We start from the raw sequence: 18,349 nt of genomic DNA on the forward strand, positions 1-18,349 counted from the left end.
AAAATATATTCTCCCTGAATCCAGGAATAGGTAATGCTCCTCTAGTCAACTAAAATTGTTATCATTTTATCACGGTTTTATAATTCAGTAAATAAATATGTCTTCTGTAAGCGATATGGAAATCGAAAGCGATTGCGAGAACGACTAAGGCAAGCAACTTGTGATGAGGAATTTTCTGATGGCCCCTCAAGCACCAGAAATCCGAGTGTAGAAAGAGAGCAGCTGAACGAAAATAAAAGTTTTTTTCCAATATGGGTCAAATGAAAGAAGCCATCCTTCCGACCCAGTAACAGAGAAAAAGTCCAAAAACATATAGTTGGCAATACCTGGACGCTCATATCCAGAGACGCACAAGGAGGGCATCATATTTAACTGAGATACTACAGTAAGGCACGATATTCGAGACGTAACACAATCCTAACAAGACTACAAGAAAATGACCAGATTCTTGGTGGAACGATATCTCCACCAAGACGCAAATATAAACATTATCAAAAAATACCTGGCTTACCTACTATAAGGCATTATAAAAGCGGATGTTAGAATAATGACATCCAAGTAAACTAAAAAGTCGACCCCCTTAATTTTGGTGGAAACTCATAATAATGAATGAAAAATAATAACAAAGAAGAAGATTCCAAACACAGCAAGGAGAGAAGCCTGCTGCTCAACTAGAACAAAAGGAAGAAAAAAGAAGAAAAAAGAAGAAAATGCCCACACCCAAATACAACATCAAGAAAGAAGCACTCAATGAATAAGCAAAGAGTGGAAAATTCCAAGAAAGTGATTGAAAGAAGAAGGAAGTAGAGAAGACGCTACAGGAAAAATCACTGAAATCCGACTTATAGGAATTCCGGAAGAACTAGAAGACGAAATTGAAAATCTAGAGAAGAGAAAAAAAGAAGCCTACGAAGAGAGCACTAATGAAATGAGAAGGCCGAAATTTTCACATATTGAAAACCCAAAAACTATAAAAGAGTTCATATGAAGAAGAATACAAGAAAGAGCTGAATAAAGATAAAAATGCTGAAAAATTAAAATAGATTCAACCAGACGGTGAAAGAGCTGAATACATAAGACCACTCAACCTCGAAGATGGAAAAATGCTTACGACAGGTAAAAATTGTAATTCTACCACGATACAGGGCGGATTGCTATACCATCCCAAATTCAACAACACTAACAGAAAACAGAATCAAAATCATCAAAATTTGAAAACAAAAAAGCCCCAAAAAAGGGAAAAAGTCACAAATTTTAAAGATGCCCAGAAAATAAGTAGCAGCTGCTATCAATATAGCCAATGAAGCGATAAAAACATAATACAACCAAAAGTATGGAAGATGCCGAAGAAGTCATTGTGTGCAATAGATAGAAATTTTTCACAAATATCAATAATCAATAAGTCAACCGTTGGAAGTCAGCCCTTGAGAGAATTATTGCAAGATGTTCAAGCGATGAAACAGAAGGAAGAGCCTTGGACTGAGTTTAGCACGAAGAACCATACTAGAAGATGAGGATACTGAAATATAATTGATTTATGGCAAATATTTCGTGAAATCAAGAAATGATCAATTGAAGAATAACCATCAACATTTCGACCATGTGATACATTACATTTTTGTTATAAATAATACAAGTTATTTGCAAGTCTCCCCTTGAAGATTGACCCTTTTAGAAGTAGACATATTGTATGAATATAAAATACGCAAGTGTATAAAACAAACTCAAGAATAAGCAGACTTTACCTACGCATAGAGGGAAAAAACCAAGTGAACCAAAAAACGAACCGAGAATGATCAGCAATCGTGATGCTTAAGAAACCACAAATCCACAGACACTGTCATAAGTTCAATGAAAAGAGAAATTTTTGAAAGAATATCGAAATGATGGTAAAAAAGACTTCAACCCTATCGATGATTCGATTAGGGTTGCCAACATATCACTAAGAACCCTGAGGTCAACTACGTAGCAAAAGAAGTTGAGTAAACACAGTTTCAAATATAAAAAAGAAACAATGATTTCACATAACAGAGAGACAACCAGGAAAAGCGTTTGAGCGTTTGAGATGGTAACAGCTCTGATCAAAACAAGAACTCAAACAGTGTAACAAAACTTTTGAGTATCTATAAATATGTGAACGTCTTGAATTATTATGCAAAACAGCTTGGAAAAAAGTACCTCATAATAATGAATTTACCTTATGTTGCTAATGCAAAATGAAAACTAAAATTCACCTAAAACATATTCTTTCCAACTGCGTAGTTCTATTTCTTCATGTTCGTTTCTGCCGTCGTAACTGGTAGCGAAAAAAATTTCGTATGTGTCTGATACGTTATAAGGACTACGCAGATGTATCTTCATCTTTTCGATCTTGTAACATTCGCACTTAAATTCCACCATTTTTACCGAGTAGTTCAAATCCGTCATACCGTTTAGATATATCGCCCTGCTTCTACCGTATTTCTGTCCCGGCATTTCACCAGATAGTACCAGGATGGCTCTTTGGGAGGAAATCTTTTTGGCTTGGTATTTGATGTTCATGGTTCCCACTTTCTTCGGCTGCAGCTTGAATACTTCGCTTTCTGCTGTGAACGATCCGGAATCGTTGCTAAAAAACGTCACCGCATAAAGAATCGGATGATCAGAGAAATTAGTGAGGTTTATGCTGGCCTTGGATTCTTGAGTGAGCTTGGCTTCGAGAGTCAACACTTCCTTGGGAAAGAAGCTGGGCAGGATCTCGTAAAGATACATAGTGAGAAGAAACATATTAATTCCGTTTGGGTTCACGATATCGTCTGGCTCAACTGTGAAGCTGAGTTTGAGGAAATTCCACGCCTTGATTAGAGTGCAAGCGTTATGGTGATACTCCTCGAATGAACAAGGAGGAACGTACATGTCCACAAGGGCGTGAGATATATAAGGGCAGTAAGCGTGGGTCACACAAGCAAAAACCATACTGTCATTCAAATTTTCGTCGAAAAGTTTGATCTCTTTTTGGGGAAAATGTTCGATACCATCGCTCAATAGCGACTTCCACAATCTATGCTTCTGCTGGTCGTACTGATACTGCAGCCAGTAGAGAAGGATATGCTCGTAAGAAGAATAAATGCTGCTGTTTGGTCTCAATATTATGATTTGACAAGAAACGGGTGTTAAAGTAGAGACAGCAGAAAGTCTATCTTCTGAATGTTCCTCCTCAGTAGTCTGTTGTAGTACTTCTATATCGAACATCTTCAAACGACTCAATATAAAAATCTTTATGCTTTGCAGTATTAGATCCAGATAGCATCTAGCGCTATAAGCGTGGAAACTTCCTTTGGAGAAGTGACCCTTGATGTTAAGGAGATGGGGACAGTAGTTGTAAATTATTTCATAGTATTCATAGCTCAGGAGAAATTCTGGAAGAACGTGAGGCATAAGGGCTCCTTGGCTCTCCAAATATTTTATCATGTTTATATAGGTGGTCATGAAGTGAAGAGCGATATTCTTGTCGTTGAAGACGTTCACCTTACTGGAATAGATAAATGTTGAATGGACACTGAACTTGAGGAGTACGATGAATCGTCTCAATAGTTTTTAGATAGAAAGAACATGAATAGAATAATAGATGAAGGCAACTTTAGGTAAATAGAAATACCTAATAGTTTCATAGCTCAGCATATAGTTCAAAAGTTATTTTTTCTGTTCTTACCGGTATCACTACCAGTAAGTGAGTAATCTCGTGATTACTCACGATAACTATCGAACTTTGAATTTGGACATTTCGAATGTAACTTTCGCTTTCTTTTGAGAAGGAACACTCCATATATTTTTCGAATGTGACGTAGAATGAGGGGTAGAATAGGATTCATAAACATTTTTTGATTGTAGGTAGCTAAGGCGATTTGTAACCATTTTCGAATAATTGAACTTTTGAAATTGTAAGTAGCTGTATAACTGATCAAATGTTATAACACCAAACAACAATACTTTCAATAGTATCTCGTATTAATGGCTGTACACATCTTGATTACTCAGAAACGATTTGTATTGTTTAATAATGGAGAAAAATGAGAGATTTCAAGGGGCTTCTATTGTCAGAACTAACCTGTAGAAGAACATGTGCCTATTGTACATTTCTTTTGGAACAATAATATATCAAGAGTTAAGCCCAATTGACAGGAGGCCACTTTCTCGAGACCTCAATTCTTCGCGTATACTTGTCGGTTTGTATTTACTAAAAAACTAGATTAGATTTTGATTGAGATTTAATTAAGTAGGTTACGTTTCACTTCGACCTAATGGTCTATTGTGCCCCCCATCAAAGCTATTTTCTCCATAACGTGATCTACAGCTCGCCTTCCAGTTCCAGAGTTATGATGAACTCCAATATCTGGGATGGTTTCAAGGAGGCTAATTCCTCACTTCTATAAGTTTCGTGTCCAAAGCAGGTTTTGCGTTGGCTAGCGATGGCGAGGCATTCCGTCACCAGGTGATCCGGAGTTTCTTCCTCCTGCCCACAGAATCTGCACTCGTCATTTTCTGTTAGACCCATTCTCATAAGGTGTTTCCTAAGGCGGCAATGCCCTGTGGGGAATCCAGTGAGGAGGTGTAGCATATTCTTACTAAGATCCAGATACTTCTTGGATCTTATAGAGTCAAAGTTTCGAAGAAACTTTTTGGACTGATCCAGACCAGGAAGATTCCCCCAGATCTTTCGATTACCTCCTTTTCCTAAAACTCCTCCTTGTAGGTGCATTTGTCTACACCACAGAAAGGTTCCGGGTCGATGAAAGGAGTTTGTGCTCCTTTTCTGGCAAGTGTGTTGGCCTCCCCAAAAAACCTAGTAAAAGCCTTAACTTGTACAATTATCCGATTTTGATGAAATTTGGTATAGAAACTCAGTTTGGACCGTTGATGGTGTTGTACTACATTCAGCTTTTTCAAATAAATAGTATTTCCATATCTCGCGTTCACCTGTTCGATTTTAATGAAAATTCCACACATGTGATTTTTAACCAATCAGAACGTGTATTTCTGACAGATCACCATCGCAACGGATGAATTTTAGTGGAAATTTTTTCCTGGTGGGTACCCAACAGCGAATTATACAGGAAATTGTTTTGACGATTATAATTATAATTATAATTTTTTTTTTGATAATCTAATTTTTATTTGTTCACATGATAATTTTGATTCATTTGAACTACAAGCTTAGATGTTTTCTAAATTCTTTGGACAATTATGATTAATGTTCATATTAAAAACACAATTATTATATACTATGGCAGGTTGATTAGAGTACTTGATCAAGACGAGAATTGATGTTGTTGGGAAATAAACACATTTGGTATGGAATTTTCTCACCGAATACCACACGAGGTCAAATTAAATCCGGAAATTTTTTCTCGCTTATGAATATTTTTAGAAAATTATGCCTCTTTTTCTACTCGGATTAATTTTCAAAATATTGATGAGCTCGAAAAAACTTCCGAAATTAATAATTTGACCTCTAGTGGTATTACTAGTGAAAATTGAAATGGATATTTGGATTGTGTTTTATAACTGTATGTAATTTTAAGCTCTTTCGGTTATACGGTAGGCCTGGTTCATATGCAAACGTGAAGTTAACCGAGATCTCATTATTTCAATATCTACTCGTACAATTTTGATTAAATTTGGTATATGTATCCGCGTTGAAACATTGAAGATACTATAAAAATTTTGCTTTTATGGATACGTCTAGCGTTGAGTATGCGACGATACGTGAATCAAATCTTCTTGGCAAATAATAGTGTTACAAAATCTAAAATAGCGTAGGTACTAAGGAGTGCTAGATCGAAGACCGAGGAAGTATTGTACCACACATTATGGCAGTGTTCTCATAAGTACCCTATCGCTTTGTAACAACTACTCTGTATATACAGAGTGTGGTCAATAATTCACAATTATATTCTACAATTTAAAATATTGGTGAATGTTCAACTAATTTTTTTCGACAAAATGTTTCTTGATGGATCAACAGCCTTAGAAGGATCGATCTCCAAAATGAATTTTATTTATTTTCTCCTTAACTATCGCAGCAAAAATCATAAAATTTAGTAGGAATCCTTTTACTGAGGACCTGTCACTAATACTGTTAACAAACTAGGGAAATTTTAATCAGGTGTATTTCAAAATTGGGGCTTCTAATATCAATCACGTAACAACTGCAACTCCAGTACCCATGTAATTAGAAAAGTTTTATTTCTAGATCAAGAAGCTCACTTTGTACCTCGAGATAGAAGCTTCCCTAACTTGCTCTCCACCTAACTCCACCAGAAACGTCAGGATTATGGGTTCTATTAGGGTATCTTTCTTGACTTCTTTGCCCTTGATTATCGGTGCCAAGGCTATAGTGTATGGTATCTGAAAGTAGTGTGTTTGATAGAACCCCTGAGAGTATATCCATCTTTCGACGAAGACTAGAGTTTTTCTGAGATCGTCGTGATATTCATAGTCATTCTCCTCGTCAACTTCTAAGGGGAAAAAGGGAAAATTAAAAAAATTCTCGTTCTCCGGATAATCTCCCAGATCTAAGCGTTTTATGAAATTAACGTTGGTACTTCCTTCCGCCGATACTTGTGAGGCTCTCAAAGCGGTACTCTGAAATGACAAGAATCTTCAAACTTAGCTAACACATTCTTCTCTGAAAAGGAAATTATCAATAGATCAAGAAAGGTAATATAATGAACAAAAACAATCATGTGAATATAAAAGATTATGACAATATTTATAAAAGGGGTGTTTCATTATTGTAAGCCATATTTCGAGGACATTTCGTACATCTATCTATTCTTTGCAAGGGGCGAACAGCTTTGGAAAGTCATTATAGGTACAGGGTGGGCAAATAAGCGAGGTAAGCGGCTATATCTCAGGATTCACTAATCGTAGAGACTTGCGGTAAAAATTTTTACCACTAAAGTATACAAAAAAACACACTGGATATTGTTTTGAAGTTCATACCTCTACCGCTAGGGGGCATAATAGCTATCGTCGAGTAGAAAAATGAATTTCACTCGAAAATGTTTCATATAAAGTTGAAGAAAAAAAATCATCACTGTAATCCTTGAAAAATGCTCTATCTTTTGGAATTGTCACTTTCGATTTTACGACATCAAATAAGGGTAGGTGAAAGGAAGAAATCTGACTGATTGAAGTGCCTGTAACTTCAGTTTGGCTCAACATTCTTGAGCAAATTAGATCTCGTCTGAAAGATAATATCTTGTTGATTGAGGATAAAATATACTCATAAGAAATTTGTTTTTGCTGCTTTCCATAGGGGGCGCTAAGTCATAAGTTCATTTTTTTGTTGATTTTACTTCGAAATTTTAAATGTAATGATAGGATTTTCTTAACAGAAACAGAAATTCCATCAAATTTGCATGAAAAAACCTGCAGGTCGCAAAGCGATAGTTTCAGGCGTTCTGAAGTTATGGCCGAAAGAAGATATTCTTCAACTGATGCACGGCGAAAATCCAATTTGTGCCTTTAAGTTCTGACAGAAACAGAAATCCCATCAAATTTGTATGAAAAACCCAAAAGGTCGCAAAGCGATAGCTTCAGGCGTTCTGGAGCAGTTTGCTCAAAAATGTTGAGCCAAACTGGAAGTTACAGGCATTTCAATCAGTCAGATTTCTCCCTTTCCCCTACCCTTATTTGATGTCGAAAAATCGAAAGTGACAATTCAAAAAGATAGAGAATTTGCCAAGGATTACAGTGATGATTTTTTTTCTTCAACTTTGTATGAAACATTTTCGAGTGATATTCATTTTTCTACTCGACGATAGCTAGTATGCCTCTAGCGGTAGAGGTATGAACTTCAAAACAATTTCCAGTGTGTTTTCTTGTACACTTTAGTGGTAAAACATTTTACCGTCTCAAGTCTCAACGATGAGTGGATCCTGAGATATAGCCGCTTACCTCGCTTATTTGCCCACCCTGTACATTTCATGGGAAGTCCTGGCACTTTGGTGGATAATTTCGGGAACTTTCGTTTTGACTCACATTTTCTTCATAAGCTTTTTAGGTTCAACTGAATTTTGACAAACTCATATTCTCCACCGATCTCGATGAAATTTCGCAAATGGTAGGTTTGGATGACAAAACATGTGAGTAGCTATAAGTGACGTCATCTGAAATCAAAAATGGCGGACAGTACAAAATGGCGTGCTCGTTTTTTGAGTGCACCACACAAGGGCGTAGAAATGGGGGTACTGGGAGTACCCCAAGATTTCCAAATAAAAAATTACAGAATCCTCTCAGACGAAAAACGAAAATTTTTCTTTACCCATCTTAAGAATCGAAACGGCAGCATAAAAATCTGACCGTTTCAAGGTTTTATCGCTTTCAAGATTTCTATGTCCGAGGTCAATTATTTTCCTCATTTACCACTTTTGTTGGGGGCCCATTGTTTTGCCATCAGTGATTTTTGCATTCGTCATCGGTATACACGTGGTGAAAGTTTTTTTTTTTAATTTTTGTATCATTTTCCTCACAAAATTTTAATACTGTAGTTCTCAAAGAACTGGAGTGAGTTATTCGCATCGAAAAATTGTCTGTGCTGTGTTTTACAATTTAATCTGTTTCATTCAAATTGCAATTTATTTGTGAAGACATCAGACTTCACAGGGTGTTCCTGAATTGGGGGTACAATCGAAAATGACAGATTCCTCGAATCATTTTGAGGAATAAAACCCTATAACATGGGTCCGCAAACGATTTATTTTCGAGATAAAAATGTTGAAAGTTCAAGTTTTTTTCTCATAGCACAAGATATTTAATTTGAATTTGTCATAAATATTCCAATTTGAAGTTTTCATCATATGATATGCTAATTTTAAATGCAAATCTACAGGGTGATATTTTATCTGGAAGAGTGCCCGCTTCTTTCCACCCGATTTTTTTTTGGTGGTAGTTTAGAAATTGTAAATTTATCACAAATAAGCAGACATTTAGAATTGTTATTATAAATTGATTCTTTGTGGTAACGGAAACGAAAAAAAAATAATAGTGTTCACGTACAGTGTAATCCAATATTCACAAAAATAGAAAAAGTCTGAAATTTTCCTAGTCCTGATCTGATTTATACGATTTCAGAAAATTTGAAGGAAGGCGATATTAAAGGGTGATAAAACTTCCAAATTTGAAATTATTCGGTCGATTAATTGAAATTGAACTGTGAAATTTCACTGATCACCTCGTATATCCCAAACGAAGGCACTCAGGCGATTGAAATCTCTTGATACGAGTCCTCCATGATTACCTTCATTCATGATACCCGTTTGTCGCTCTCATCCCGGGATACCCTGTATATGACCTGATTTTTGATATCTTATTATTTCGAAAAAAAAATAGGGGTCTTCAAAGATTTTTCCTCTAAGTCATGAAATTCTTGAGATGCTTTCAGTGAGCATCGAAAGTTACGCGAGGATTTTACAAACAATTTATTAGCGACAGCATTACGACACGACGTTTTGTTCTATGTCAGTATACGCCTTGAGTTTGCGTTTTTCAAAAAATTAAATATGTATAAAAAATCATTCAGTGAACGTGACTTGGAAGAGATTGCAGAAAATTTCTGGAACAACGGCAATGAGTTCGAACTGAGCTAGTCAGAAGACGAATATCATAGCCTGATGCTAATCAATGGTTTGTTTGAAGATGAAGAGGATCTTCTAGACTTAGAAAAAAAAAACAAAAATTGATAATGCTTATAATTTTTTTTTACTGGGAGTAGTCTGCTGTCAAATTTTGTTATGACCTCATAGGAACGATTGCTTTTGAATCTTATATTTATGCGATACAGAATAATCCAAATAAACATGCAGGACTGACTAGTATGGACATATATATTTTGGCATTTGTATATGTCCATGGGACATATTTACATTGAAGTAGTTCGTTGTTAAGAGTGACAAAAAATTCTAATTCATAAGAGAATCTATGTTTTTCAATGATAACTCACTTTTAGATGAAAATGTGAAATCGATATTGATTGTCCCAATTCAGTTCTAGAAAATAATTCACATTTGGGGGGCGTTGATCTAATGGACCTCCTCACTGGGCATCACCATATCAAAATAAAATTAAAATAGTACATGGTACATGCGATCGTGCTATTGATATGACACCTCACTGTTGACTCCTCAAGAGGCATGCTCTTACGCACAAAAGGAAATAATAATATATGAAACTGGTTGACCTCAGGGCTGAAAATACCTATTGCTTAATCCATCCAGGATCCCAGCATTTGTCAAAAAAAGAGGAAGCTGTTTGGAGAACGAAATTGTGCAGAAAAAGAAAAGATCATCAACCACTGTTCATATTCCCCCTACGAAGGTGTGGCTAGATGGTAAATCGCATTGGCCTATCTAGATACTCAAGATAGGCAAATATATAAATTTTCCAAATGCTCTTTACCTTTTTATATAAAATGCTCGAAATATGGACATAAGCCTCAACACGAATAATAACTGTTTTTACAAATTTGATACATACCGATATTTTTGATAAGTTTTTCGCTTTGTTGCAAATATGAACTTGTTTTCTTCAATAAATTATTAAAACAGAAAATATAAATTTTTTTAAACATTTTTCTTTGTTCAAATAAAAAAGATAATCTGATATTAACCGAAAATAAGGTTGATTATAACCATGGAAGATTTTCCATGGTTATAATCAACCTCATAGGAAGTCATCGAAAGTTATGGAGAGTCATTGTACAAATTTTGGATACCTTTTCGTCCCTCAATTCTTTATTATCACAAGCCAAAATCATTAAACAGAAACAACTATTTTTCTTGTAAATATCCGATCCTCGAATATGATACTCAATTCTGAAACGCCTTAACAAGGTGAGTCAAAAATGTGTACCGAGCTTTCTGGGGGTGATAGTATATTGAAAAATGAGTATAACTGGATGAATAGACTTCTTATGGCCCTAAATGCATATTTAAGGAGATATATCCTTCTAAACTGGATAAAATAAAAAATTCTCCGCATTACTTCTAAACGGTGAATGCCACCAGTTTGAAATTTCTTGCATAAACGTATGTTGTAGAACTTGTTACGCTTATACATTTCTGATATTGTTATAAAGGGGGTTTTTAGAGGGTGAGTAATTTTTTTGGAAAAAGAGTTTCTACGATTATCAATGAATCTCGCGATGAATGGATCTGCTGACATCATGTGACTACGAAAACTCAAATATCTCGAAAAGGGTTCAATTTTTTGTATTTGGATAAAAATACATTTTTCGGCAACCGTCCGGGAAGTGCTCACTTCCCGGACGCTTTTTCTCTGAGAAAGTAGCATTTCCCGGCCTAGTCCGGAAAGTACGTACTTCCCGGACTAGGCCGGAAAAGAATCATAGAATCCATAGAAACCGAGATAACGGCTGACAGTTCATATGAAATTAGTTGTCAAAAATTTGTATGTTTTTTGATCGCAATCGCAATAAAATATGAAAAGCAGCAGCGATAGTGTTATTTTACATGGTAGCCGAAAAAATATTGTACGCAACACGCCCGAAAATGGTTTTTTTAGACTCACAGACTTCCAGGACTCGCTTACGCTCGTCCTGGAATTTTGTCTATTCGTCCAAAAAAACCCTATTTTCCGGACTTGTTACGTAAATTACTATTTCATGTAATTTCAACAACATATGAATGCACGAAATTTCAATTGGTGACTGTCACCGTTTAGAAGTTATGCGGGCAAATTTTTTCAATTTTATCAACTTTGGAAGGCTTTATCTCCCTTAATATGCATTTTGGGCCATATTTTATCCATCAAACTATACTTCAATCTACCATCACCCCTAGAAAGCGAGGTTCCCATTTTTGACTCACCCTGTATATGATGATAACTAGATTACTGCCACATCCTTACCGTAAACTCAAAGTTCTTTGCAGGTAAAACCAGATTTTCTCTGAAGAAATTTTTGTGGTTCGTGAAAAAGGCAAAATGACTGAGGAAGGACTTATCACAGTAGCAAACCATCTTTATTTTGCAGGTTGCTCCACAAGAACATTGAAAGTTCAAATCTTCGAAGATACTGATAGGCTGAGATGATACAAAGAGGATCTTTATCTTGGTGGTATTTCTGTACTTCCGACTGGCCCTTTCCCTGAGCGTTATGGTCAACTCTGGAGGTGGTAAATCAAAGCTCACTTGACAGTTCTTATCATGATACGACATGTTTATATCGAGCATAACAGCACTCTTGAAACCCACTGGGGTACATCCCAAATAGTACGTGCTATGATCCGTGGTCATCAACGGCTGCTCGTAAGTGCCTATCAATCTTAAATAATTGAAGATGCAACCGTCCAAATAATTCCTCACATAAATTGGTAAATTATTGATGAATTTTCCTGGAACACTTGGCTGGAACTTGACTAAGAATATGGTCGACTCCTGCGGTCTAAGTTTGCAAACCAGAGCAGAGCTGGTCTCTTGGATGTCGACCCCACTGTGGTACTCCAGGAAAAACTGAGATATCATCTTATCGATCTTTATGCAAAACTCAACCGTTTCGTTTCCCAGATTCTTTGCCGTGAAGAACTTGGTCAACTGCTCCGTGTTCGAACTGGCAAGATCGTAAGTAAAGCTTAGTTTCAATGTGGAAAAATGAAGACTAGTTGTGCTACATATGCTCGTGACTTTCAAACAAGGTAATTTTATTTCGGTACTGGAGTCCTTCTCCTGCAACTTAAAACGCATAGATTCCATGTTGCTCATGAAGGGTGGTCCTATCATATCATTGACTATAAGTGGCATGTAAAAGCTCTCAGTGATTGCGTCCATAGGCACGAAGTGAAGAAACAGCTGTTTTACTTCACCCGGTAGCAATTTCAGATTCGTGTTGTGTATGGTGAAGTCCATATCGCTCTCGGTTTCCGTTACTCGAAAATATTCGTACTGATCTAGATCGAACCTGACCACGCATTCGCACATCGACTCATTTTTGACGTAAAATATGTTTCTTCGGTACGCGAATGGAATGAGTTGACGATTGACAATGCTCTCAGGTTTTATATCGATCGTTGGTACCACCACGTGTCCTTCAACTGGCAATGCAACTTTAAACTGATCTTCGAATACCAATTCGAACTTCGTGTTGAAATTCTCAGTATAATCGATCAATATAGTGAGAACCATCTCAATTTCAGCCGAGGCCAGGATGACGCCCTCGTATGGAAAAATTTCAACACCTTGTGCAGGGGAAGGATCTACCACTATGTAGCATATGTCGTAATTCATCATGTTCCTCACCCGTACAGTGTGTTTTGTTACAATGTTCAACGGGAGATTAGGCAATACTAGACGTGGAGGGTTAATATCTATTGTGGGCTTCTCCTTTCTCCGAGATATCTGTAATATCTGTGATCCACCACCCTCCGAAGTCAACACTAATTCGCAATAATCTGGCATCTCCGGTTGATTGTTGTACTGTACAGAACACATCAGTGTTCTCTTCTGAAGTATGGTACCGGAGGGCGGTTGTATGGTGAATCTAGACATGGACATTTCCGTTGAGAAAGAAATGGATGAGTTCAGATGATTTTGCAGCTGGATGTACTTGATGTTACCGCTTCTTTCCGGTTCGAAGTTCAGAACGTTTTCGTCCAAGTTGATCATCTTAGGCACCACCTCCACCATAACGCTTATGGTATACAAATGGCAGAAATTAACGATGACTTGGATGAGATTGATGTACCTGCCTACGAGACCTGCGAAACAGGTGAGAGTCATCACTTTCACCTCGTGAGGGTTTACTATTTTGCAGTGGCCCTGTGGAAAGTAGATACCGGTCTTGACAGAGGTCACATAGATAAATAGGGGAAACGGGTTGTCGTTGAAAATTGTGAATTGGTGCTCTACGTTGCTTATAGGCGCTATCTGCAAATATATTGGTTATGAGATGTTATGAATGACTATTTTCTTTTACTTACCCTTTGGAGGCGGATGTATCTAGGACTTATCTTTATATTATGGAGTAAGATTGGTGATAGTGGTACAAACCCTGTCATTTTAACCTTGAGCTCTTTCTGATCGGGCATTTCACATAAATATTGTTCAAACATCCATTTTCTAGTGACAACGTAATCCTGGGATTTTTTCGTTATATCTATCCCTGCCTTTTTCTGTTCTTTCCTCAAATATTTGATGTAATAATCTCTGTTATCTTTTTTGAACAACAGGGTTTCCAAAGGATAACTATATTCGTCGTGAGTTGAGATGTTTCTTGGTATCTTCGCAAAAATGGTTTTGATTCTAGAAATTGAACAACACTAGAGAAGGTGAAAAAATTTCACAATTATCGACAATGAGTAGCCATATTCAGTGTACAGGGTGGGCAAATTTCGATGTTTTAGCACTACAACTTTTAAAGCAGAGGAGATAGACAAAATATGATACCCACTTCTCGGTCTCTTTTTTTGAGAAACTAACAAGGGTAGTATTCATTTTTGGCCACATTCTTTTGTTTTCGAGTTATAAGCGAAAATTGGAAAAATGGCGATATCGAAAAACATTTATATCTCCGCTAATACTGATGATAGAGCTCTGAAATTAAAACCTTAAACAGGCACTTTTTTACGTGGAATCCAGTGGCGTGCTCGTCTTTTCAAAAGGGTTTTTAATTGCGAAGCTATGACCCTAAGTGATGTTTTTTCAAATGGGAACACTAGATTTCTGTGCTATTTTTTGAAAGTTTAATTTTTCCTGATTTCAAAAATATATAAAATCATATGGTTCGTATCAATATAAATAATAGAAAATGGTCAAAAACCTTTTTTTACCTAAGATTCTCATTATTTCTATGGTTTCAACTGTTGACGAGCACAGAAAAATCGAGCTTCCTATAACAAAAGTAGTGTTCTTCCATCAATGTGATTATTTCTATGCTTTTTACTAATTTATACAAAATTCGAATCTAGGTATATTTTATAAATTTTTTATCTAAAAATAGATTCGGAAATAACGAGAAGATTCACAGGATCGATTGTTTCAATGGAAAGAGTTGTAATGAGATGGATGCATCAGCAGATTATTTTCATAGGTCTCCAGAATGAATACGCACAAGTATAGTTTATTCAAAGTCACTTGAACTATTCCATAAAAACTCTTGGCCATAGATGTCCCTTTGAAGTGGATACCGCGATCTGCAAAGTACCGGGGTTTATCTGAAAGTATTGTTAGGCAATAAATTCACTTAGCCCAAAGGAATTTCTGGAAACTTGGACAAACCTTGTATAATTGAAATATTCATCTTACTCCAAGTTACTTTGGATATACTCTACCAATCCATTTCAAATAGCACATGAAACAATGCATATATGATTGAACAATTTAATTACGAAGGGAATTAGTAAAAATCATAGAAAAAATCAGATTAACGGAAGGACACTTCTCTTTTTATAGGAAGCTCAATTTTTCTGTACTCGTCAATAGTTGAAACCATAGAAATAATGAGAATCTTAGGTAAAAACAGGTTTTTGACCACTTTCTATTATTTATATTGATACGAACCATATGATGTTATATATTTTTGAAATCAGGAAAAATTAAACTTTCAAAAAATAGCACAGAAATATAGTGTTCCCATTTGAAAAAACATAACTTTGGGTCATAGCTTCGTAATTAAAAACCCTCTTGAAAAGACGAGCACACCACTGGATTCCACGTAAAAAAGTGCCTGTATAATTTCAGAGCTCTATCATCAGTATTAGTGGAGATATAGATGTTTTTCGATATGGCAATTTTTCCAATTTTCGCTTATAACTCGAAAACAAAAGAAGGTGACCAAAAATGAATAGTACCCTTGTTAGTTTCTCAGAAAAAGAGACCGAGAAGTGGGTATCAGATTTCGTCTATCTCCTATGGTTCAAAAGTTGTAGTGCTAAAACATCGAAATTTGCATAATAAATATGCGATATATTATATAATTTATTATTGATATTTGTGAGAGTGAACAACTACAAAATTGACTGTACGTATAACATAAATTCATAAAATCTCGAATAACTATTGAATTATTGAATTTTGGAGCATAATCATGTTTGACATTACCTTTATTTTTCTACCAAGAATCCAACGCAATCATAAAAAAATAGGGTTCCCATTTGAACATCTAAAGCAATGATCAAATTTTGTTGACAATTTTTGGCACAATTTGGAAACACCCTGTGATGATATTTCGCAAGTTCAAGATATGCACGATATTCCTACTAGTTCGAGAAAGTGAATCGAGTATACTCATAGGATATTCACAGTAAAAATAATTCTTCGCGTAAAAGTGAGTATGGAAACTCTCTTTTTTTTTCGGTTTTTTCTTAATATTTTGAAAACTATAAGTACTAACTCAATAATTTTCGGAAGGAGTAATTGAGAATGGAAATCTTGATACTATCTAAAATGAAAAAAGAAAGGTTTTTTTCCTTAATTTTTTCATTTCTTGTATAACCGGAAGTCCGGAGCTTCGAAAATATTTTAGCTGAATAAGGGCATCATGAACAATGTCATATTCCGAATTTTCAGATATCAAATAGGCCCCGTTCTCCAGAAACGTCTAATGGGCAGTCGAACTTGAAACACACTGTATATTTCAGCCTCTGAAAAAGCCAACATATTGGGCGAAACGTCAGGTAAACAAATATAAAAAAAAATTCTCATAGTCCTAGTACTCACTAGTAAATTCAATAGTTAACATTGATACTCATACATCTTGACAGATCAAAAAATGGGTATTTCATAACTCATAAAAGTCTAGTTTTCGAATTCGATCTTGTCACTAGTCAGTTGGGTAAGATAAGACATGCAATGAGAGTGTTGTGAAATTATTGCAAATATTTTTTCCTGCGGTAAATGGATACGCATATCGTTCGGAGCCTTGTGTTCTGTTTCTGTACGGCATTCAAAGTTCACAGTTCTGCTTATCCTCGTCGCATTTTCACCTGGGTATAAAGATGAAAGTATGCCGACAATAACATGGTAAGTAGACAAATTAAATAGCTCAAAAAAAAATCAGTTGGTGACAATCATTGATTTTTCTGAAAAAAAAACTTTAGTTTCAATATTATGTTATTAATATTACGATATTTTTTGGTTGTTTTTGTTTTTGATATAGCTATACTATTGGATCAAATTTACTTTCAGCGTAGAAGCATAATTCACAATGATTGTTTATACCCTTTCTCTACTTGTTCCCAAATTAATTAAATCCTCCTAACTATGAAAAGAACCTTATAAATTGTTTTCACTTCTACAAGAAACTCATTTTAATATTATTATGTATTTACATACGGCTTTTCTTCTCTCCAAGGCCTTAGCGATTGGGGTCTATCGTTTGGAAAAGCGATCAAATCACTGTCATCCTCTCTAAAGATCTCCTCATCTTCACGAATAACAGCAGATTTCATCTTCACAACCTTGGTGTTGAATTTGATATTGTGGGTCATGAACCCTACTTCATTCAGGTTGTCTGGCGTGAGTGTGGTAACAAACTTTGTCTTAGGAATCTTCTTTTCTAGAACTCCTGTGAAAGAGATTTTCATCTTTAGACAGCCAACGACCACCTTCTGTTTCTTGTGCAAGATGTCGTAGCTCTCGTACACGACTAAATCGAAATTGGCATTTCCACAGTAATAACCAGCTTTCTTCGATTGGATCTTGAGAATAACCTCTCTTTTTTCCTTCGGTTTCAAGAATATCTTCGGTGGCTGTACGTCTATGAAGGCCACCTTGTTGTAGACTATGTTAATCGGCAAGTAGGTGGAACAGTTCTCGAATGAGACTTCTCTCAGGTACAGCTCGTTGACTTGGATCTGATTCAAATATATATGTTCTGGCCTCAGTTTGACCACAGCGGACTCTTTGTCGCCATATAAGCAAACTCTGAAGGATTCACAAGATGATATTTTCTCTTCAGTAACCAAGTTCTCGATCCTGGCGTTCTCTGCTTCCTCGTCCTCTTCTAGAATTCGAATTTAGTACATATCGACGATAGTTCGTTATAATATTTCAGCTCACCGTGAGGAGCTTGTGGAATGGTTGTGGTTATGGTCATCAAGGAGCTCCTACTTCTGTCTTGAGAAACAGCTGATGGCTCAGGAGTTTCGTTTACTAGGAATGAGGATATATTTTATTTATGTAATAGTAATGATCTTCTTTATTCAGAAAAAAGAAATACACATACCTATCTTAAAGCTATTCTTACATATAACTTATCTGGAAAGAATGTTAAAAAAAATAAGCATTGAAAATTAAAATGAAGAATATATTGAAATACCAAAAAAAAACTACAAAACTCTGTACCGTGACTTCC

General features: G+C 35.8%; 1 protein-coding gene across 1 annotated transcript in view; it reads right to left on the reverse strand.

Moving 5' to 3' along the window:
* LOC123678100 (cilia- and flagella-associated protein 47-like) overlaps positions 1 to 18,349 on the reverse strand; it is a 31,777-nt gene that overhangs the window by 4,895 nt on the left and 8,533 nt on the right. The window contains exons 7-12 of the mRNA XM_045614903.1: positions 18,055 to 18,147; positions 17,329 to 17,998; positions 13,977 to 14,298; positions 11,911 to 13,923; positions 6,254 to 6,624; positions 2,235 to 3,511 (exon numbers count right to left, since the gene is read on the reverse strand). Of these exons, the coding sequence (XP_045470859.1) occupies positions 2,235 to 3,511; positions 6,254 to 6,624; positions 11,911 to 13,923; positions 13,977 to 14,298; positions 17,329 to 17,998; positions 18,055 to 18,147 (4,746 nt within the window). The remainder of the gene's footprint in view (positions 1 to 2,234; positions 3,512 to 6,253; positions 6,625 to 11,910; positions 13,924 to 13,976; positions 14,299 to 17,328; positions 17,999 to 18,054; positions 18,148 to 18,349) is intronic.

The sequence above is a fragment of the Harmonia axyridis genome, chromosome 4, assembly GCF_914767665.1.
Source record: "Harmonia axyridis chromosome 4, icHarAxyr1.1, whole genome shotgun sequence".
Taxonomy (NCBI): domain Eukaryota; kingdom Metazoa; phylum Arthropoda; class Insecta; order Coleoptera; family Coccinellidae; genus Harmonia; species Harmonia axyridis.